At 28.9% G+C, this 19,337-nt stretch overlaps 5 protein-coding genes across 5 annotated transcripts; 2 read left to right on the forward strand and 3 right to left on the reverse strand.

Annotated features, from left to right (window-relative positions):
- Positions 1–55: 55 nt before the first annotated feature.
- On the reverse strand, positions 56–2,955 carry LOC108551197 (protein bunched, class 2/F/G isoform). Its single transcript, XM_017905265.1, has 3 exons — positions 576–2,955; positions 343–394; positions 56–259 (listed from the first exon to the last, which is right to left on the reverse strand). Exons 1-3 carry the CDS (start codon positions 2,450–2,452, stop codon positions 56–58), a joined length of 2,133 nt encoding a protein of 710 aa, XP_017760754.1. The 5' UTR covers positions 2,453–2,955.
- Positions 2,956–3,673: 718 nt separating this feature from the next.
- LOC108551261 (Williams-Beuren syndrome chromosomal region 16 protein homolog) lies at positions 3,674–5,592 on the forward strand. Its single transcript, XM_017905359.1, has 8 exons — positions 3,674–3,782; positions 3,859–4,119; positions 4,247–4,532; positions 4,607–4,779; positions 4,885–5,046; positions 5,113–5,240; positions 5,318–5,449; positions 5,515–5,592. The coding sequence occupies exons 1-8, from the start codon at positions 3,674–3,676 to the stop codon at positions 5,590–5,592; spliced, it is 1,329 nt and encodes a 442-aa protein (XP_017760848.1).
- A 641-nt stretch (positions 5,593–6,233) lies between these two features.
- LOC108551205 (uncharacterized) lies at positions 6,234–10,203 on the reverse strand (the record flags this gene model as incomplete). Its single annotated transcript, XM_017905280.1, has 15 exons — positions 10,054–10,203; positions 9,794–9,837; positions 9,515–9,710; positions 9,256–9,421; positions 9,012–9,184; positions 8,794–8,949; positions 8,553–8,713; positions 8,137–8,474; positions 7,942–8,053; positions 7,601–7,864; positions 7,328–7,525; positions 7,099–7,248; positions 6,725–6,879; positions 6,434–6,647; positions 6,234–6,352 (listed from the first exon to the last, which is right to left on the reverse strand). Coding segments are annotated over exons 2-15 (2,442 nt in total), but the record flags the coding sequence as incomplete, so codon positions are not given.
- A 457-nt stretch (positions 10,204–10,660) lies between these two features.
- Positions 10,661–14,001, forward strand: LOC108551156 (uncharacterized). The gene is made up of 14 exons (XM_017905196.1): positions 10,661–10,700; positions 10,794–10,980; positions 11,057–11,331; positions 11,392–11,562; positions 11,625–11,783; positions 11,860–12,027; positions 12,097–12,275; positions 12,344–12,567; positions 12,639–12,781; positions 12,891–13,091; positions 13,169–13,294; positions 13,378–13,523; positions 13,598–13,799; positions 13,856–14,001. The coding sequence occupies exons 1-14, from the start codon at positions 10,661–10,663 to the stop codon at positions 13,999–14,001; spliced, it is 2,367 nt and encodes a 788-aa protein (XP_017760685.1).
- A 166-nt stretch (positions 14,002–14,167) lies between these two features.
- On the reverse strand, positions 14,168–18,973 carry Nup133 (nuclear pore complex protein Nup133). Its single transcript, XM_017905327.1, has 19 exons — positions 18,879–18,973; positions 18,454–18,793; positions 18,066–18,383; positions 17,816–17,986; positions 17,613–17,742; positions 17,361–17,537; positions 17,127–17,286; positions 16,881–17,052; positions 16,645–16,804; positions 16,452–16,564; positions 16,255–16,361; positions 15,961–16,177; positions 15,736–15,879; positions 15,457–15,658; positions 15,228–15,387; positions 14,961–15,156; positions 14,698–14,892; positions 14,392–14,614; positions 14,168–14,301 (listed from the first exon to the last, which is right to left on the reverse strand). Exons 1-19 carry the CDS (start codon positions 18,971–18,973, stop codon positions 14,168–14,170), a joined length of 3,414 nt encoding a protein of 1,137 aa, XP_017760816.1.
- Positions 18,974–19,337: the final 364 nt, after the last annotated feature.

The raw sequence follows: 19,337 nt of genomic DNA on the forward strand, positions 1-19,337 counted from the left end.
ATTATTCGTTATGTACTTGACAAAGTATTAATAGAAACTTATTTACAATGGTTACCTATTGACCACTTCCTGAATTGTTTTGGGGTAATTTTGCTGTTGATTGGCTCAATTGAGCCAATGTTTCTGGAGTTGCATGGGCTTTCAAAATAGAATTTTCAGCTTCCAGTTGATTTATACGATCCATAAGCTCAGCTATTTTTTCCTTGAGAACTTCAACCTCTTCTCGTACAGCAAACATCAAATGACTTTTAACAAGGTCCTATGAAAAAACTCCTTATTAACTTTAACATTATTATTCTTTATTATTTTCATGTAATTCTATCTACAGCAAAGAATGCTTACCATAGCTTGTTCAATCTTATTATCAATTGCTACAGCGCTAGTCCCCGACATACTGCAATAAAAATTACATACGAAAATTTATTTATGCTGTAGCAATTAAATTCACAATCTTGTTAAAAACTACTTTTCTGTTTCTAGAAGGAGAAATTTCTATTAAGTATGTAGGCAAATTATCTCAATATTTTAATGAATATATTATTTCGATAATTCAATACATATTTAATAAAGTATACCTTTCATTATCTTCGAGGGTATGATGTTCATCACTGCCTTGAGTGACTTCAGTTAATGATTCTAAAAGAGTTGTATCAGCTGATTGAGTGGTGGATCCAGTTACAATGCCTGAAATAGAGTCCTGCTCCGGATCTGGTTGATGAAATGTTATATTTCCCTGTTGTATACCACCTACAACATTTTGGCAACTACCTGATACCTGTGCCATTTGCACTTGAGCATTGCTACTGGAAGTTGGAGGTTGCATTTGAGATGGTAACACTTGAGATTGCACTGGTGCTCCAGGAGCATGAATAGTTGATGAAGTTTGCTGTGCACCTGTTTGAGGAACTTTATGAATATTTTGTATGCCCTGCATTCCTTGTATGGCAGTCAATGGCTCAGACATTTGAGTCATTGGTTTCTGTGTTTGTAATGACTGTTGAGGCTGTTGCTTTTGTTGTTGTGACTGCTGCTGTTGTGACTGTGGTGGCTGCTGGGATGGAGGATGTTGTTGCTGCTGCTGCTGCTGCTGCTGAGGAGCATGTTGTTGCTGTTGCTGTGTAACAAGAATATTAGGTGCTTGAGACGTTGGTACAGGTGTTTGCTGCACAGGGGGTTGACAAACATTTTGAACTGGTAATGACTGATTTTGTGTGCTCACTGTCACATATGTATCTTCTTTTGAATGAGGTATATTTTGTTGGGTTGTCACATTAGTACTACCAGTCTGTGTTATAATAGGTATAGAACCTTGGGGCATACTTTGAGATTGAGTCAAATTACTAGGATGAGTTGGCTGTAGATTAGAGGGTAATGTGGAACCTTGTCCACTTTGCTGTTGTTGCTGAGATGCCAATTGTTGAGCTGAAGATTGAAAATATTGAGGAATTTGCGAAGGTGCCTGAACTTTAGTTTGTGTTTGAACTTGCGTTGGATTATGTTGTGCATTGGGAGGAATTGAATTGCTTACTGCATAATTAGCACTTGAAACTGGTGTAGGATTACTTGGTACACCAATTGATGTATGCACATCTGTATGTGCAGGTACTTGTCCATTAGCATCGATGCCCATACCTTTATCTTCAGATACAACTGATTGCTTAGATGCATCAGGTATAACAATTCCACTGTCTGTTACTCCATACGATATGCATACCTCATTTGGATCAGATACTTTTGGTGTACTGATTGCAGTTGGTTGATTAACTGATGTGTGATCCAAATAATCCATGCAAGTCCATCTACCTCTCTTAAAAGGTTCAGTACTTTCGATTTTAACCACTTTGAATCTCTCATTTCTACCATGCGAATGTACTTCACGTAAATCTGCATCTTGTTTAGCATTACTCGAAAGTAAATTGATAATATTGTTATCGGTAACAGATGTAATATCCAAAGTATTGATATTGCTATCATTTACCGAATTGTTAACATTATTTCCTTCAGAGGGCACAATTGCCAAACCATACTGTGAACTTGTAGGAATCACCGGAGCAGTACTGAGGGCAGCATTACTAGTATTAAAGAATACATCTTCTTTAGAGAAAGTATCTTCTGAATAGCTAGGCGTTTCAATATCGATATCTGTGATACGCGAATGTTCAACCGAATTGTCCTCCGTGTGCGATTCATCGAGATCATCGTTCGAATCTTCACCGGCATCATTGCTCATACGAGAACCAACGGTAACGCTTGTAATCTGGAAAGATGATGTCTTTTTCCGACACTGGTTACTGGTCGTCACGTTGCTCGAGGTGGTCAAACTAACCGGCTGGTATAGTTTCTCAGGTTCGCCTAACCGAATCGTCTCGGTGGTTGTACGATGCACTGGATTTGATATTTTTCTACTACCATCCGATAGCTTATGTGATTTTCTGTGTACATTATCTGCCATTATTATAGGAACTTAGCATTCGAGAGCCACGATCTTTGCATTCGTTGTTCTCTTGCATGTTAAACCCGACATCGCTCTTAGCCGGGGCCTTTCGGCTTCGAACTATTTCTTCCTGTTATAATCGTCACGATTACTTTTCAAACGGACTAATTCTTATTCTTTATGGTAATTCAAATTATATTCATATTCTCATGTTAGAGAGGTGTTGACAGTTCACCATTTCATCAATTTCACGGGGAAGAAGTGTATTCGCTCGAGCACCGTCTACTCGAAACGAATATTCGCACTTCAACAAATGCCGAATTGTCTTTTTCTTTCTTCACAGTCGATCACACTACATTTAATCTCACGCGTTTACATATAACTATCTTGCGATCTGATTTCTCATTATTCATATCCTTTCTTTATTATACTAAGTAAGCAGTTTAAAAATGGCTGCCAATTCACTCACGGAATTGCCACGAATTATATCTAGAGCATCTGTGTGACTTCACAACTAAAAATCTATTTTCATCCGCGATGTAGGTGCATCACGAGAAATAATCATAGTTCCTCTCCTTTGACCCTTATCCACGCGAATACACCGATAGAAATGTCTCGATCTTGTTTTCCATACTGCGATCTTTACTATCGTCTATTGTTTAAATATAAGATAAATTCATCTCTAATTAAAAAACGATATAATTATTTCTCCATTTACATATTTTAAAATAGTCATTGTATCGTTAATAAAAATTTAATGTAAAATTTTATCATAGTTTAAAACATATTTTTATTTATTAAATAATGTATTATTTTCATTTAAAAAAATATATAAAATGCAACATAATAAAAATTTAAATTTCATTCAAATTATTTCATTTTTAATTGTTTTTATTGTATAATACCTTTATAAAATATATATTGGAATTTTCACAAACTGTAATTCTTTTCTTATTTATATTATCCGCGCTTGATGTCATTGACATGTAGTAGTCGCTGTACATAAAATAGTACCTTTAGTTTTATAAAAAAAAAAAATAAGAAACTCAAATCTGCTATTAGCAAGTTTCATATTGTATTAATATACTGAAGATAACTGATATTAAACTCGCATTATAATTTGTAAAATTTAGTGAAGGTTTAATGATTTAATTAATGAATGAAATTTATTTAAAGCGTATATTTTTCATGTTTATATGACAAATTTGCAAAACTTTTTAAACAGAAAATATAATAACCATGTTTAATACAATAAAAACAAATTTAAAAAATAGTGTAAAAAAACCGAGTAGAATTATACAGCTTAACAAAATTGAAAATAAGAAACCAATTTTGAAAACGTTACCAGGTAAAAGAATATAAAAAGTTAAATAAATTCTTGAAAAAGTATCAAATTTTTTGTTTAATTTGTAATATTTACATAGTTTTTCAGTATCCAGTAAGTAACGAAAGAGATCACAGGGTATATGTTTGGGGTTTGGCAGATCACGGTGCTCTTGGTACGTTAAAATCAACAATGTATGAAAATGGTGTTTCTTACATTCCAAAGCCTAAAAGGTTAGCTTTTGGAGAGAAACATGATATAACAAACATAACTTGTGGTTATGGTTTTACTGCTTTTGCTGTAAGATCCAATGATCAAAATATTTTATATGGAAGTGGAATCAATACGGATTCCCAGCTTGGTAAGAAAATTATTATTTTTAAATTATTTTTAAACTACTTCTCACAAAAAGTCTGTCATATTAAAATTTAACTTCTATTCCAAAATTTAATAGAATATTAAAAGTCTAATTCTGAATATACTAATAGGTTTCGATGAGAAGGATAAAAAATTCACTAATGGCTTAATAACTGAGCCAAGACCTATTAATTTACCAATTAGAAGCTCTGCTAAAGTTCTAGATATAGCAGCTGGAAGGGCACATTTATTAGTATTAACAAATGAAGGTTTATTCACATTAGGAAACAATGCATATGGACAGTGCGGTCGTCCTATAATATTAAATGAAAAATATCAGAAAAGTAGAGTTGTTTATCATATACCTAATATTAAAGAAAAAAAGATAAAAGCTGTAACAGCTGGTCAAGATCATAGGTACACAAACTTTTAATACTTATTAAATAAATTATTACAATATTTGAGAATCTTCCCTTACTGCTATATGATAGCATACTCTTGACAGAATCTGGTGAAGTCTATACTTTTGGTTGGGGTGCAGATGGACAAACTGGATTAGCACATTACCGAAATGAACATAGGCCAAGTTTAGTAAAAGGAGATTTAGCTGGGCAACATATTATAAAAGTTGCATGTGTTGCAGATTGTGTATTAGCACTCAGTGGTATCTGCAATATTCATGTATTAATACTATAATAAATTCCATGACCTTATTTTGTATAAAAATAGATAGTAATTAAATATTATATAATTGTACGTGTGGTTGTAGATAAAGGAAAGGTATTTGGTTGGGGTAATTCTGAATATGCACAATTGCTTCTGGAAGATAAAAATCAACAAGTAAATATAGCTACAGAGATACGTGCATTGGAACAGTTAGGTCATATTGTAGACATTGCCTGTGGTGGTTGCTTCTGTATGGTCCTAAACAGTAAGTATTTCTTTAATTATTTGTATAATTGTGTATTGTAATAATTTGTATATGTGTATTTATTAGATGTAGGCGATGTTTATGTGTGGGGTTATGGTATTCTGGGTTTGGGTCCTGAAGTTCAGAAAGTACTACAACCGACCTTAATTCCATCTGTATTATTTGGAAATAATGCATACCAGAAAAATACAAAAGTAAGTTTACTTTAAGACTAAAAAAAATATATATATAAAGTGAAATAAAAAAATTTAATTACATAACTTTTTCTTAGGTAATAAAAATATATTGTGGCATGAGTCATCTTGCAGCTGTGATCAATACAGGTGATATGTATATGTGGGGTTGTAACAAATTTGGATCTTTAGGATTAGGAGATTGTAAAGATCAATACTTTCCATTAAAGGTAGGATGATTTTATTTGCCATCAAAACACAATATTACAAGAGAAAATAAAAATTTATATTATAGGTAAACATAGGAGCACAAGTGAAAAAGGTTGCTTGTGGGATAGATCATACAGTTACTCTTTGTAAACCTTTTGTTTGAAACATAGTATATTTTCCATATCATAAATGATATTATACTATTTACAAAAATGATGTATAAATTTTTATTTCAATTTGTTGTATAAAAACATTATCTATATAATTACTTTTTATGATACAACATATCGCATACAATTTAATTGATAAACAATAAGTTCATATTTTTGAACGACGTATCGTTACAAAAATGAACACACTTGTTTTAAAATTTTCCATAATAACTTGAACTTTGTTTATAAAATTTATAGTAGGCGCGAGCAATATAGCATATTCGTAAATTATTGTGTTAAACCGCGGTTTTGATTAATGTCGAAATAATACCGTTTGCTATGGATTTACGAATAACAAATTCTATATATTTCAAACATTTAAAAGAACTTTAATCTTTCATAAATCATTGTCAAATATATCTAGTAATCGAAAAACTTATTCCAAATTGTCATCGTACAATATTGATTAATTCTTAAATGCTCAATTTCCATATATCTCATATTACTACTTCAGAAATGGAAATACTCGTTTTTTTAGGTTCGATTGATTTTATGAGTGCCTATCAGTCGCGCCTATTATATATATAATAGTCATTTTGTCATTAAATTCATATATAAAACTTGTCGATAATTATATATAATTAAATAAAATTAAAACTATCATTAAAATAAAAGAATTAAATGCGATTTTGGTTGCCCCACTAATACATACCATGTTTTCATAAGATATAGTATATTTCATCAAAATGGGAAATCTACAAACCCGGCGATCTAAAAAGAAAATATTAGCTAATATTAATACTACTGATAAAGTTATTTTAGTGTGATTTTTATTTAAATTAACATATTTACCAGTACATTGGTAGGAAGTACTTGAAGAGTTTGAGGCAACTGATATATAAAGTGGCGAACAGTCATGAATAACAGCAGCATTAGCACAAGACACTGTAATACTGTGAGCATTGTTGGATATTGATACACATGACTTTGATGTTTCCGTTGTATTAACGTATAATGATTGTCGTGATGAACATACAATTAAATTATTCGAATCAGAGCTTTGAATCTGAAAATATAATGTAAAATATGAAATTATAATATTTCACGTATTTGAAATAAGTATTTATGGAGGTAAAAACTCACTTTTATTGTTGCCGTATTTGCGCCATTAAAAAAGTAATTAGGGTGTAATTTATAAAAATTAATACCATTTGGTATAACATAATCATCATATGGGAGTGAAGATCCAGATGAAACAAAATCTGATCCACACTGTGTATTAAATAAGCGTTTGGGAACTATAACACATTTTACAATAATTATTTTTTTAATTGATATATGAAAAGATTAAGATCAGACTGAAAAACGGTACAATTTTAATCATTATCGAGTATTATCTGAATTTTTACTTTATTATAACTGTTATAATTATTATAATTCTTCGATTTTTATCTTGTTGAGAAGAATAGTAAGGACATTAAGAAAAATGATGAAATAGTTGCATTTATTTCTTTTACCTTGCTTTATTCTTGAAACTATATCGGTTATCGGTTTTAAAGCTTCTTCCGTGTCTCCGATGTTAATAGAAAATAGATGTGTTACACGGTTCTGCACTAAATCAGACCATGTGTCTTTGGATCCATATGTCGTAACAAGTAGCGTTGTATCTGAAAAAGAATTGCTAATAATGAACTGTACAAATACTCTATAACTGAAAATTCATTAAAGCAGTATAAAATAGTTTACCTGGAATATGTTCTCGCATTCGCAATATAGTTTGCAAGCAATATTCCTTATCGTTTTGGGATATATCAAAATTGTGTGAAATAATTAAAACAACATCAGCACGTGCCCCACCTACACGGCCACGTTCATTATTAAGTTTATTCATTAAATATAATTCCAATTCCTTAAGTGATTTAGGCAAATTAAAACCGTGTGTAACTGAAAAATATTATGTTGTAATAGTAATAATATTGCAATTTATTGTTCATTGTTAATTTCTATCTTAATACATACTATTTTCATAATGGGATGAATTATATGCATAAAAATCCAAAATGTTAGAAGTGCTATTAATTATTGGGATTCCATCATGACCATTTATTAATGTAAAATTAGAGTTAAATTGATTTACGTCTATGTTTTCCAGTAAATATGCAAGAATAGGTTTTATTGCTGTAAATACCCAATTTGTATCTAAAACTATTGTCAAATCGACAGACATTTGATTGAAATTGTATAATTTCTCAGTGCATGAAGGATCCTTATTCATAGATGTAGCTATAAAAATAATTAACTCGAATGAATTTTTTATTTTTAATGTAACATTCATATGAAATCCCATTATTAATACTTACGCACATATTTTACTAATTGGTTTACTGCTTGCACTGAAAATTTTTCTATTACTGTAGACTCAAGTGTGGCTTCTGATAGATCTGGTTCTAGTAATAAAGCAGCACTATATGTCTGAGCAAATTAATAATAATAATGAAAAACGACTTCTATTTTATAATTAAGCATTTCAACAATAAAATATTTAAATAGTTTACTTGTTCAACCATTGTCTGATTTGGTGCAACAGATGTGAATAGAGTCCTACGATTGCAAGCTTTAATGGAGGAATCAAAGAATCCTAGTGAACTATAGTACATATCAAAAACCTGCGAAAGTCTTAAACTAGAAATTTTAGAATACCACTTATTAATTTCATTGGCCAAAATTAAGCCATCTAAATCTCCTCTAATTTCTGCTGTTGTCATCTCATATTTATCATTAGACTTCAAGAAATACCATCGTGGCAAAGCAGTAGAATTCCAATTACCAGTCACTCCAACACTAAGTTCACCTCTTAAAGGGCCTAGTCTTAAAGCTATTTCTGCTAAATCTCCTATAATTTCAATAATAAACATTATATGTTTTATCAAATAATTTATCATTGATTTATATTTTTAAAAATTAATATTACCAGCTAGAGTAGCAAGCCATTTGTTATCTAAAGTTAGTCTTGCTAAATGCGTATTATTATTTTCCAAAATATCCGGTTGCAAATTGTAAAGCATGGTTGTTTCTGGTTGCATAGCTGCAGCTATTCCAGCAAGCACTGTACCAAAAGAAATTGCACCCCATCTAAAGATGTTCAATAGAATAATTAATTAAAGTTGTCTAACTATTTAATTTTACAATTTTTCGGTAAATTATAAACTTACGGAGTTTTTACAACGCCATTTTCTATAGGACATTTACTTTGAGGTGGTTTAGAAATCCGTGCGCTATCTGGATGATTAGGTGGTAATTCAGGATACAACCAGCTTGGATCAATTGTAAACTGTTCACCTTTGTTTTTGTGGTGACTCATACTTTTTCTATATCAAAACGATACTTTATTTCTTATATTGATCACATTATATAACTTTTCTATACTTACATTTCATCAGATGACAACATTTCTACATCATTAACAGCACTTTCAGTCGTTATCTTATTCTTATTCTTAATATTTCTTGGATATCTATATGTATCTGCAAATCTACAAACTTTTGTTTCGTCTCCTCTTTCAAAAATTTCAACGCTACTCGATAACATGAAATGTAACGTACACTGCAATGTAATAATTAGGCATTAAGCAAACACAAATAAAATATAAAGAAGAGTCTAAATTACATACATACTCTTTCAACGTCTGTGATACTATTATTAGGAAACATAATAGCATTTCCAGGGATAAGATGCAGCATTTGAGCAAAACGATAAAATTGATAGGTATTTGGCGCATAGGGTGATATTCCATCTTGAGGAGGAATATCAGGATTTGGAGCAATACCATCTTGTCGGAAACTATAATTTAGATATTAATAAAATTATTAATAAAATTAAAGAATAAATCTTTTCAATTGATATTGTTATTTTTTAAAATTATGTTGAACTTACCGATGCAAAAGTGCAACAGACAAACTTCTCATATCCATATTAAGACCCTCTGTATTTTCAATTTTACGAAGTATGGCAATAAACGTATTTAAAGTATGAGGCAATCTATTATCTCTTTCCAAAAGATATTTGTTCTCGTAACACTCTCGTAAAGACGGTGGAAGATTTCTAAGTGCATTTTCCTGTGCATGCACAGCTAAGAATATAGAATAATCAAATTTTAAAACAAACTATATTAATTTTAATTTTATAATAATTTAAACATGAAAATATACTTACTTAATATAATAAAAATAAGAAAATACAAAAATATTGTCATTTTGCTGCAACAAAATAAAAATAAGTAACATAATTAATATTTAAATTCTTGTAATTTAATAATTTACAAATTAGGAGACAGAATCTGATGGTAATTAATACAAAGTAATATAACATAAAAAAATATAACATGTATATTATATTTGATTATTATATGTATTTAATTTAAAAGAATAATTATGAGACATTTAATTATATTTGAAAACTTATAAAGTTCATACCTCAAATAATTTTTAACCACTTTTAATATAGGAATATATGATATCCCTTCAATTCCATTCAGCAAAGTACAACACCACGCCTATCCAGAGATATAGTGAAACCTATCACCACTAAACAGATAAGATAATATGATACATCATGAGTAACAAACTCCCCACTTTATTACAGGTATCTTTATTGGAATAGGTATTTCTAAAACTCCAAATATGTTAGAAAGAATCAACTGATAAACATTCTACATTAAATAATCGTATCTGTTGTTTTGTACTTATTATGCATCTTTTTAAATTAAATATCATTATATTTTTTGTACACTTAAATAAATATTTATTAAAGTAATATAATAATTTTCTTATAAATTAAATTTAGGGTAATATTTAAAGTAAAATATCTTGACCAAAATAAATAGTAATATACAGTTTTATGAATTCTGGAATTCGATTTTGAAAAGTTAAATATTTCTATCACCTATTATCTTATCAAGTTTTAAATAGAGCACAGTTTTTTTTTCATTTGTACATGACAGTGAATCATTCAAATAGATATGAATAGCAGAATATAAGTATCAGATTTTCAATAACAGTATGGATTTCTAATAATAAAATGATGGCAATTAATAAAATTGTATTATTGATAATATATTGTGGTAAGTTCTTCTAAATTGTAATAAGATATATTAATAAATTGTTTGATTATAAAAATAAATTATAATATTATCCTAAATATTTTTTAATAACAGAATTACAATTAATATGGTCACAAACATCTATACCGAAATCACTTCAAGAATGTTATAAAAACAATGTCACGTTAAATTTTCGATTACCGTTAAATTTGCGCATACTAGTAGATATAATACGGAAGATGGAAAAATGTTCTTATTTAACAACAGATATGAAAATAATGTCCTCATCAATATTACACAGGTTATTACATATAGCAATTAATATCTACTATCTACTTCTTTACTGTAATATAATAAATGTATTTTACAAATTATAGATTTAAATTTGATGGCATTGAATACCAACAAAATGTTCAAGCTACTGAAAATATACTTCCATTTAGTGGGACTGGAACACAACGTATTAAACACAAATTGATAGAAGAATTAATTCCAGGCAAAATAGAAGCTTTACCAGTACATGTACTTTCACAGGAAGAACGTTGTATACTTCACCAGGCTATTTCAAATACAATTTTAAGGCCTGACAATGAAAACACATACAAATCATGTAGTCAAATTACTGACTACAAACAAACTGAAAAACTAACAGGTAATTGTTAAAGAAGATAAAAGGTATTTAAAATAATGAGATTAAAAAATTACTATTTAGATAAAATTATGCTTACTGATATGTGGAATTGTCCAAGACAACAAGGAGTAATTCTAACACCATATGGTACTGTTGCTCCTGGAATAATTATAGGAGCAATAGCTGCATCTCTCCAACATCAAAACATTGCTGTAAACCAGTTAGTTACAAGTTTAAAAATATCTCATCCAGGTATAGCATTACTATACTTTTTTGTAATAAAGTATCACATAATAATACTTCTTTTCAATTAGAAATGAACTCTACAAATATATATAATTTGAAATATGATGAAGAAGAGATCGATTTTGTTCTGCCAAGAAGTCATATGAGTCATAAACCATCTATGTGGTACAGTGCTTTAATGACATCATCTGTAAAAATTGATAATATATGGTTAACAACAATTGCAGGTAGAAAATATTATTGTGCTAACATTTATTTTTTGTTATGTGCCATTTTGAATAAAAAAAAAAGCCATTTAATTAGGTGAATTAGCAGAAATGGTTGTGTACCAGGGGCCTTTACTAGGAAATAATATGACTCTTGGTGCAACAGGTTTTTGGCAGAATATAATGTATCCATCTATTTATTATCTTTTAAATTCAGATGAAAATTTTCATGCAACTCGAGCTGAATTAATAGGAGGCATTGATGGTAAATTGATATAAAAGTATTAAATAGATTTAAAATATTTAGTAACTATTTATTTATAATATATTTCAGGAATTATTATTGCAAGTTATTTGCAGACTTGGATTCAAGATTTTTATAGTCTTCGACTTAGCCAAATTTTAGAAATGTATTATTCATATGAAGGTATCACACTTAATACAAACGTGAAAGCTTGCAATCGAGGACAAATCTTTTTTTATGCACTGCCAAAGACTATCTTAAATGAACAGGTCAGTCATAATCATTTTTAAAATTATAGGAAAACTGTATCTTAATTTGCAAATATCGTTTGGAATAGACTTATGCAATAGCTCAAATGCTAGCTTACCGTAAAAGCATCGCATACATTTCTCCACAAGCACTTCAACGAATGGTTGAATTTGCAACCGAAAAATTTTATACCTACGCAAAAGATTATTTATTTCCTGAATTACCGTGCTATGAAATAAATAAACCCCAAGTTGAAGCATTAATTGTGTTTGATGGTGCTTGGTCGATAGGATATACGATAGATTTCCTTGCGTAAGTTATAATATATACTAATATAATCCTGTATTCCATATTTGTATTTCTAATTAAATGATACTTTTTAGGATTCTAATACAAGATTTAGATGTATCGATGTATGGATCAAAAATAGGAATTATACACAGTACTACAGGAGAATGGTTATTAAATGTTACAAACAGTCCGTCAACCGCGTTCCAAGCATTAAATAAGTTTACTAATGATACATGTAAACTTTAATACTTTATACAAATATTTATTAACTACTAATAACAAATGTTATTAACAATATTTATTTACTTTTAACGTTTAAATAATTATCAACGATATTTTTTTAGGGCCTATGCAATTCAATTATACGCGTGTTTTGGAAACGATATCTGCTTATTTAAATAAAACTTGGGAGTACAATTATAAAAATCATATAATTGGAAATCTTGGTCAGGTAATTATACTATTAATTCCATTAAGGTACATACCCAATCATGAAAAAGAAACTGTAATAACGTTATTGCGTCAGTTAAAATACAATCATCCAGGTAAATATACAAATTTTAAATATAAATTAAATAATTTGAAATATAAATTAATTTCAATAAACTTTTTTAATTTACAGATGTTTACTTTATATATTACGTATCGCAATATAATGCCCAATTATTTAAATCATTTGTTTTATCAGATGAAGATTATATAATACAAATTTCCAATATTGATGCTATTATTCAATATGTATCCAAAGGTATGTGTTGTTATAAAAGTAATTAATATCCTACCATAGACGTATATTTAATATATACAATATTATTTTTTGTAAATTTTTAGTTCCACGAACATTGAGACCTGCAATACCTCTAAATAATTCGAAAACTCTTATTTCCGAAATGGAAGATTACATAAGTCCTTCAAAATCTATTACCTATAAAATACATTCACATTGGAGACGAAATATGAAGAAAATACTGGTTACAGTTTGTATTTAAGAAACAGACTATCTCATAAACTTTTATTTTTATTCATTTTTATTGGAATATTAATTTTGTAGATTCACACTTTCGGTTATGGCACAATGAAAGCTTGTTTATGGATGGGATTTGAATCCAATGACAAAACAAATTTGCATTGTACAGAATTGGCTGGTTACAAAGAAATTACATTAACTGACCACTTAAGGTGTACTAGTACCACGCCTTGTCCTAATCTTTATCTTCGTATACAAAATGTAACTTCCTTATATAAATGCGCAGGTAATTATTGTTATGAACAATATAATAAAAAACTTCTAATATAATAAAAATTTCAGAAATAGACTGTAAAACACCGGATCAAGTAAGATACATCATACGAACAAATCAACAAATTGTACGTTATGATAATTTTGCAAATAAGAATATGATACTGATCTCATTAAATATGTTAGCCTTATTTACACTTCGAGTACTTGTGTAAACTTTATATTTAAATATAAAGTTAGTTTTCAATTTTTGATAAATACTTACGTAATTTTGTTACTATGCAATTTTATATTTTACCAATGAAAGTATAATGTATTCTGTAGAAATTTATTACTTAAAAAAATACAAATTTTGTTTTTACTTACAATAATTCAGGTAGATTAATAATTGCTATATGCATACTCATATACGAATTTAATTAGAAATTGAAAATTACTCGATGCGGCAAGATTTCCCAATTCAGGTTCTACGAAAAGCATATCAACTGGTGGAAGGAATTCATTTATTTCTCCACCTACATTCAAATGAAATAAAACATATTTTATTAGAAACAATTTTTTATCTAATTTAAATTATTTTTTCAAACCAATAATTAATAATATACCCATAAAATGTGCGAGATCCATTAACTTGAAAAATATCGTTTCTTGTACTTGTTGTTCAGGATTTTTTCCTATAATATCCCATTGATCCCGCTTAGCAGCTCGTGCCCAAATTTTTAATTTCAATGATACTTTTTCATCTTCTTGCTCCACGTATTGGAGCAAATCGAGAGCTTTCTTAAAGTCATACTCATTTACATCAACATTATCCTCAGATGTGTATAACTATATCAGTTATATAACTAGTATTTATATCAAGTTTTACTTATTTTATAATATAAATCTATTTTATAATTGAAAATTAGTACCGTAATTAACTCTGTTGGTGTAAATACTCTTAATTTTTCTACATCATAACCATACGTTGTAAGTACTTGAGTTGGTAAGTCTTCTTGATGAGCTATCAATGCTAGTTCATTGTTGATTCTTTTTACACAGTCTTTCACTTCCTCTTCTAGATCATCTGAAGTAAGAAGAGCCAATTTTGCTAAAGAAAGCATAGACTGTAAAAAAAATGATTAACTCATAAATAAAAATGTAGCTTAAAAGATAAAATGTAATAAATCTATACCTTTTTGCGTGTTACTAATTCTTTTTCTTGAATTGCTAAAGAGTGAAGTGTATTAGCAGCAAAGCGTAAATCGTCTGTAAGAGCAGATTGCACCCATGATAGAGTTGGATGCTCTGCTAACTTTTCAGATAATTCAATAGTACCACCGTGTCTACATTTTTCTACTAACTGACCTTGTCGACCATCTTTCACATACCTATAATTAAAAATGACTATAATACAAATAAAAATAAAAATATTTTACTGTTATATTATCAACAAACTTACCATGAAAATAGAAATCCTACAAAATCTTGAGCTGCAAATTTTTTTATATATCTATCCAATCGACTTTTATTATTAGTTAATTCACAAATCTGAATGAGGGATGCAAAATCACAATATTTTTCAGCTAACATAGCAGCACTATCGTACTGTTCTTCCTTTACTATAAATTATTCAATATAAATATTTTTTCCTATTTAATTAATTATTTAATTTAATCAGAAATATATACTTAGTGGTTGTATTAGATTCATTCGATCCGTCTCATACTGCTTCAAAAGTATTTCAAACTTTTCTGTACCCCTAACACTTTCTAAATGACATTTTCTGCCATCTAATATTAGATCTATGTAACTTACTAATTGTTCATATAATTCGTTTCTTACTGTCGAATCATTGGTTCCAGTTATACCATGTTTAAGAGTTAAATTATACTGAAATATACATATGATATTGATGAAAACTTTTTCTAGTAATTAGCTCAAAAAACTGTTATTATATAATTATTAACCATTGTAGTAAGAGAATTTCTCAGTCCTTGTTTCCCAACTGCCGCTGTCCATGGAAGATACTCGCTTATACTGTTCGAACATCTCACAGGAGCAAATCGATCAGCATTATGTTGGCGATATTTCACCACTTCGTGTAGTATACCCTATTATCAACATGTAGTTAATTATATTTCAATATTAACTTACATATTTCTTTGTTAAAATCATATTGGGTACAAACTTACTAATAATATAGCGTTCACTTGCATAATATAACACGCTACTTGTTGAACAGGTCTTTCAGATTGAGTTACTTCCGATGCATTGTTCACTAAAGTGGGAAGAAAACGATGTACGGTACTGACTTCTCGATAAAATATATCACGCGCCGTTAATTCATTAGAAACATATAATTCAGGGCTTAAAGTTTGTTCTATTATCATATCCATGATATCTGGGTATCTTAAAATAATGTAAAATAAAATTTAAATCATTATCATGAAGAAAACTTGTGAAAATACATATATCAAAATACTTACTTATTTTGAAGATTATATATAGTTAGTGCTGCAATTATTTTTTCTGCATATTCTCCTAGAATGTGTGGTGTAGACATAATTATTCCTCTGTGTGTAACAGCACAGAACTGAATCAAAGAATATTATTTAATAATCACGTATTAACTTAATTTATATATGTAATTAGAATATCATGATGTAATATATAATCAACTTACTCTGTTCCATAATTCATATTCTTTTAGAAATGTAATAAATAAATCAAGGGCTTTTTGTTTTCCTTCCAGTTGATTTGGTATTTGCATAGAAGTAACTGCATTTATTGTCATAGCTAAAAACAGTATACTAAATAAAAATAAATATATATGTGTATAAATAAATATATGATATAAAAGTAAAAAATTTAATTACATAAGTCTCTGTGATTTGACCAACGTGGATCATTTGCTGGATAATCATCTATTAAATCTTTAGCAACTTTCAAAATTAGTATATCGAAATTAGCATCTATATCCATTACTGTTTCTTCTTGTAGTGGAAAGAGTTGTGATAAAATTTCATCACACTGCACCTACAAGGGAATAATTATTTCCGCAGTCATCAAGATTATTTTTATAATAATGTTTTACAATATAAAACAAACTTACTTTATTTTGTCGTAAACTAAGAAGAAATGCAGCACGTAATTGTGTAGCATTATCAGAACTATAGAACATATCTTGAACTTCTTCATTACTAATAAGACTAGTAAAATTTTGTGCAACTGAGCTAGATCGACAATTATAGTCTGTATTTGTATTGACATTATCTGTGTAACTCCTAAAAAAATGATAGATGTTATTCATCATTAAATTATTTAATTTTAACAAATTATACATAAAACAAAAACAAACACATTAAAATCTTGCGATATAAAATCTGTTGGAATAATAGAAATTAATCCAAAATTTTTAGTGAACAAAACTGGAGTTCCTGTGCACAATGCACCGCCAAGGATACTGTCTTCTCCACCTCGTACTAAATCTATTTTATCTTGTTCATGCTCAGATGTACCTAAAATATTTTTTCTTTTTAAATGAAAGAAGATACAAAGAAAATATGTTTGAAATAAAGAAAATCTAACTTACAATTCACTACAAGAACTTCATACTGATTGTATATGATTGCTTCCCAACTGCATAATATAAAATGGTAAGAAATTAAAGTTGATTCAATATCATTATGATATGAAATAGAATCAATTTTAACTGGTATAAACCATTTAAATGTATTTATTAATGTTGTACCAGATAGCTGTATCAAACCTATAACATTTAATTATTTTATTGACAAAAAGATGTAATAAAATAATTTATTATCCAGATTTTTTTAATCTTTACCAAGTGCAAATTCAATAAGAGGTGATACATCAACACAATGAGCTGCCATTAAAAACACTATTCCTTCATTACATGATTGCATATCAATCAACCAAGTTTCTATATTTTGTGGATTACATGCACTTGATCCCTAAAATAAAATAAAATAACTTAAAGTAACGAAATATACTATTGTTTGTATATACATAAGATAATAAATATACCCAAATTTTTCGCTGGAAAGTTTGTGAAATAATATATCCAATATCTTCATCAAACTCCATTTTCTCTTGTTCATTATGAAGAAAAGACCAATATTGCAAAGATGAACCAGCTAAAATGAGAACCCTTGATCCCCTGTCTTCTAAGGTTGTGCAAGTGACTTTTACTAACTTCTATGAAACAAAAGCAAATCCGTTGTATTTTACATTTCACATATCATATCTCCTACTAAAAGTTTGACATGAAATTTACTGTTTCTATAACTGGGGATTGAGGTATAGCACCAAAGATAAGAGAAGTCATCTTGCGCCCTATACCCCCTAACCATCCTTGACTTGTTCTAAGAACCTGACAAGTAACACTGTTTTTTCCAGCAACAAACTGTGGTTGTAACAATGCTACTGTACATGTAGTTGTAGCTAAAATACAACCATGACCAGGAATATATGTAAGACAATTAACTTCCTGTCCAGCAAGTTCTGCACTTGTTTCTACAGAAGATCCTTCATGTGCAACACTAGCCCAGAAACGTACAATACCTTCAGGAGAAACAGCCATACAACTAGGCACCTAATGATAAAAATAATTAAAAATTAATAACATTTTGTTCTTATTTAATTTAAAAAAATAATTTTCATACCTGATAGCCAGAAGGTAACCATACAGCTATGCATTCTGCTTTATGAGCTAAATCACTTTGAGGTAACAATAATTCGCGACATTGGCTTTTAAAGGCTCTTCTTTGTTTTGAATCATGGATAGTAGTTTTACATTGCCAAACAAGTAGTCTGCGACCACAAACAAGCCAAGCCCAACCATCTATTGAAATATTAACACTAACAGCAGTATTTTTATCTACAAATGTTAAAGCTTCTGTAACAAGTACAGGTAAAGAAAAACCGAAACTTTCTACCACATGATTCAGTGTTTTACATATTATTTGTACGGACTGATTTGATCGTCCAGATAAGCTTATTGTTCTATAAAAATAAAAGATTTATTGAAATGTTAATCTATAACTGACATTTCATTAATTTGAATTTAAAATATTTAAAAGAGACCTACGAATTATTTTTCCTTAAAGACTGAACAATTGACATTCGTTTCCGCGGAGACATTAAATTTCTTCCTAATGAATTTCCTGTACTTGTACGATCCATTGTAACTTCTCTTTTCTTGCTAAAAATTTAATATTAAAAAAATAAAATCGGTTTATAAATTAATATTTAAATTTGTATAACAATCTTCCACTAATTTTTTCGCATGTGTAACATTACGCAGGTTACTATTTTGTATGCATGAACCGGTAAGTACATGTGCTCTGCATGAACAACAAAAGATAGAGTTGAATAAATACAAATGCTATTACAATTTGAAGAAAAATGAATACAAAATAAAATTTATATCAAATACAATTAATAATTTTATAAATTAAATAAATGATAACTTTTAAAAATAAATAGTTTATTCTGTTGTACATCTAATGTTAAATATTTTAATATGTTGTAATTTTAATTGTAGGTA

This window comes from Eufriesea mexicana, unplaced genomic scaffold, assembly GCF_001483705.2.
Source record: "Eufriesea mexicana isolate 0111107269 unplaced genomic scaffold, ASM148370v2 scaffold3780, whole genome shotgun sequence".
NCBI classification, from domain to species: Eukaryota; Metazoa; Arthropoda; class Insecta; order Hymenoptera; family Apidae; genus Eufriesea; species Eufriesea mexicana.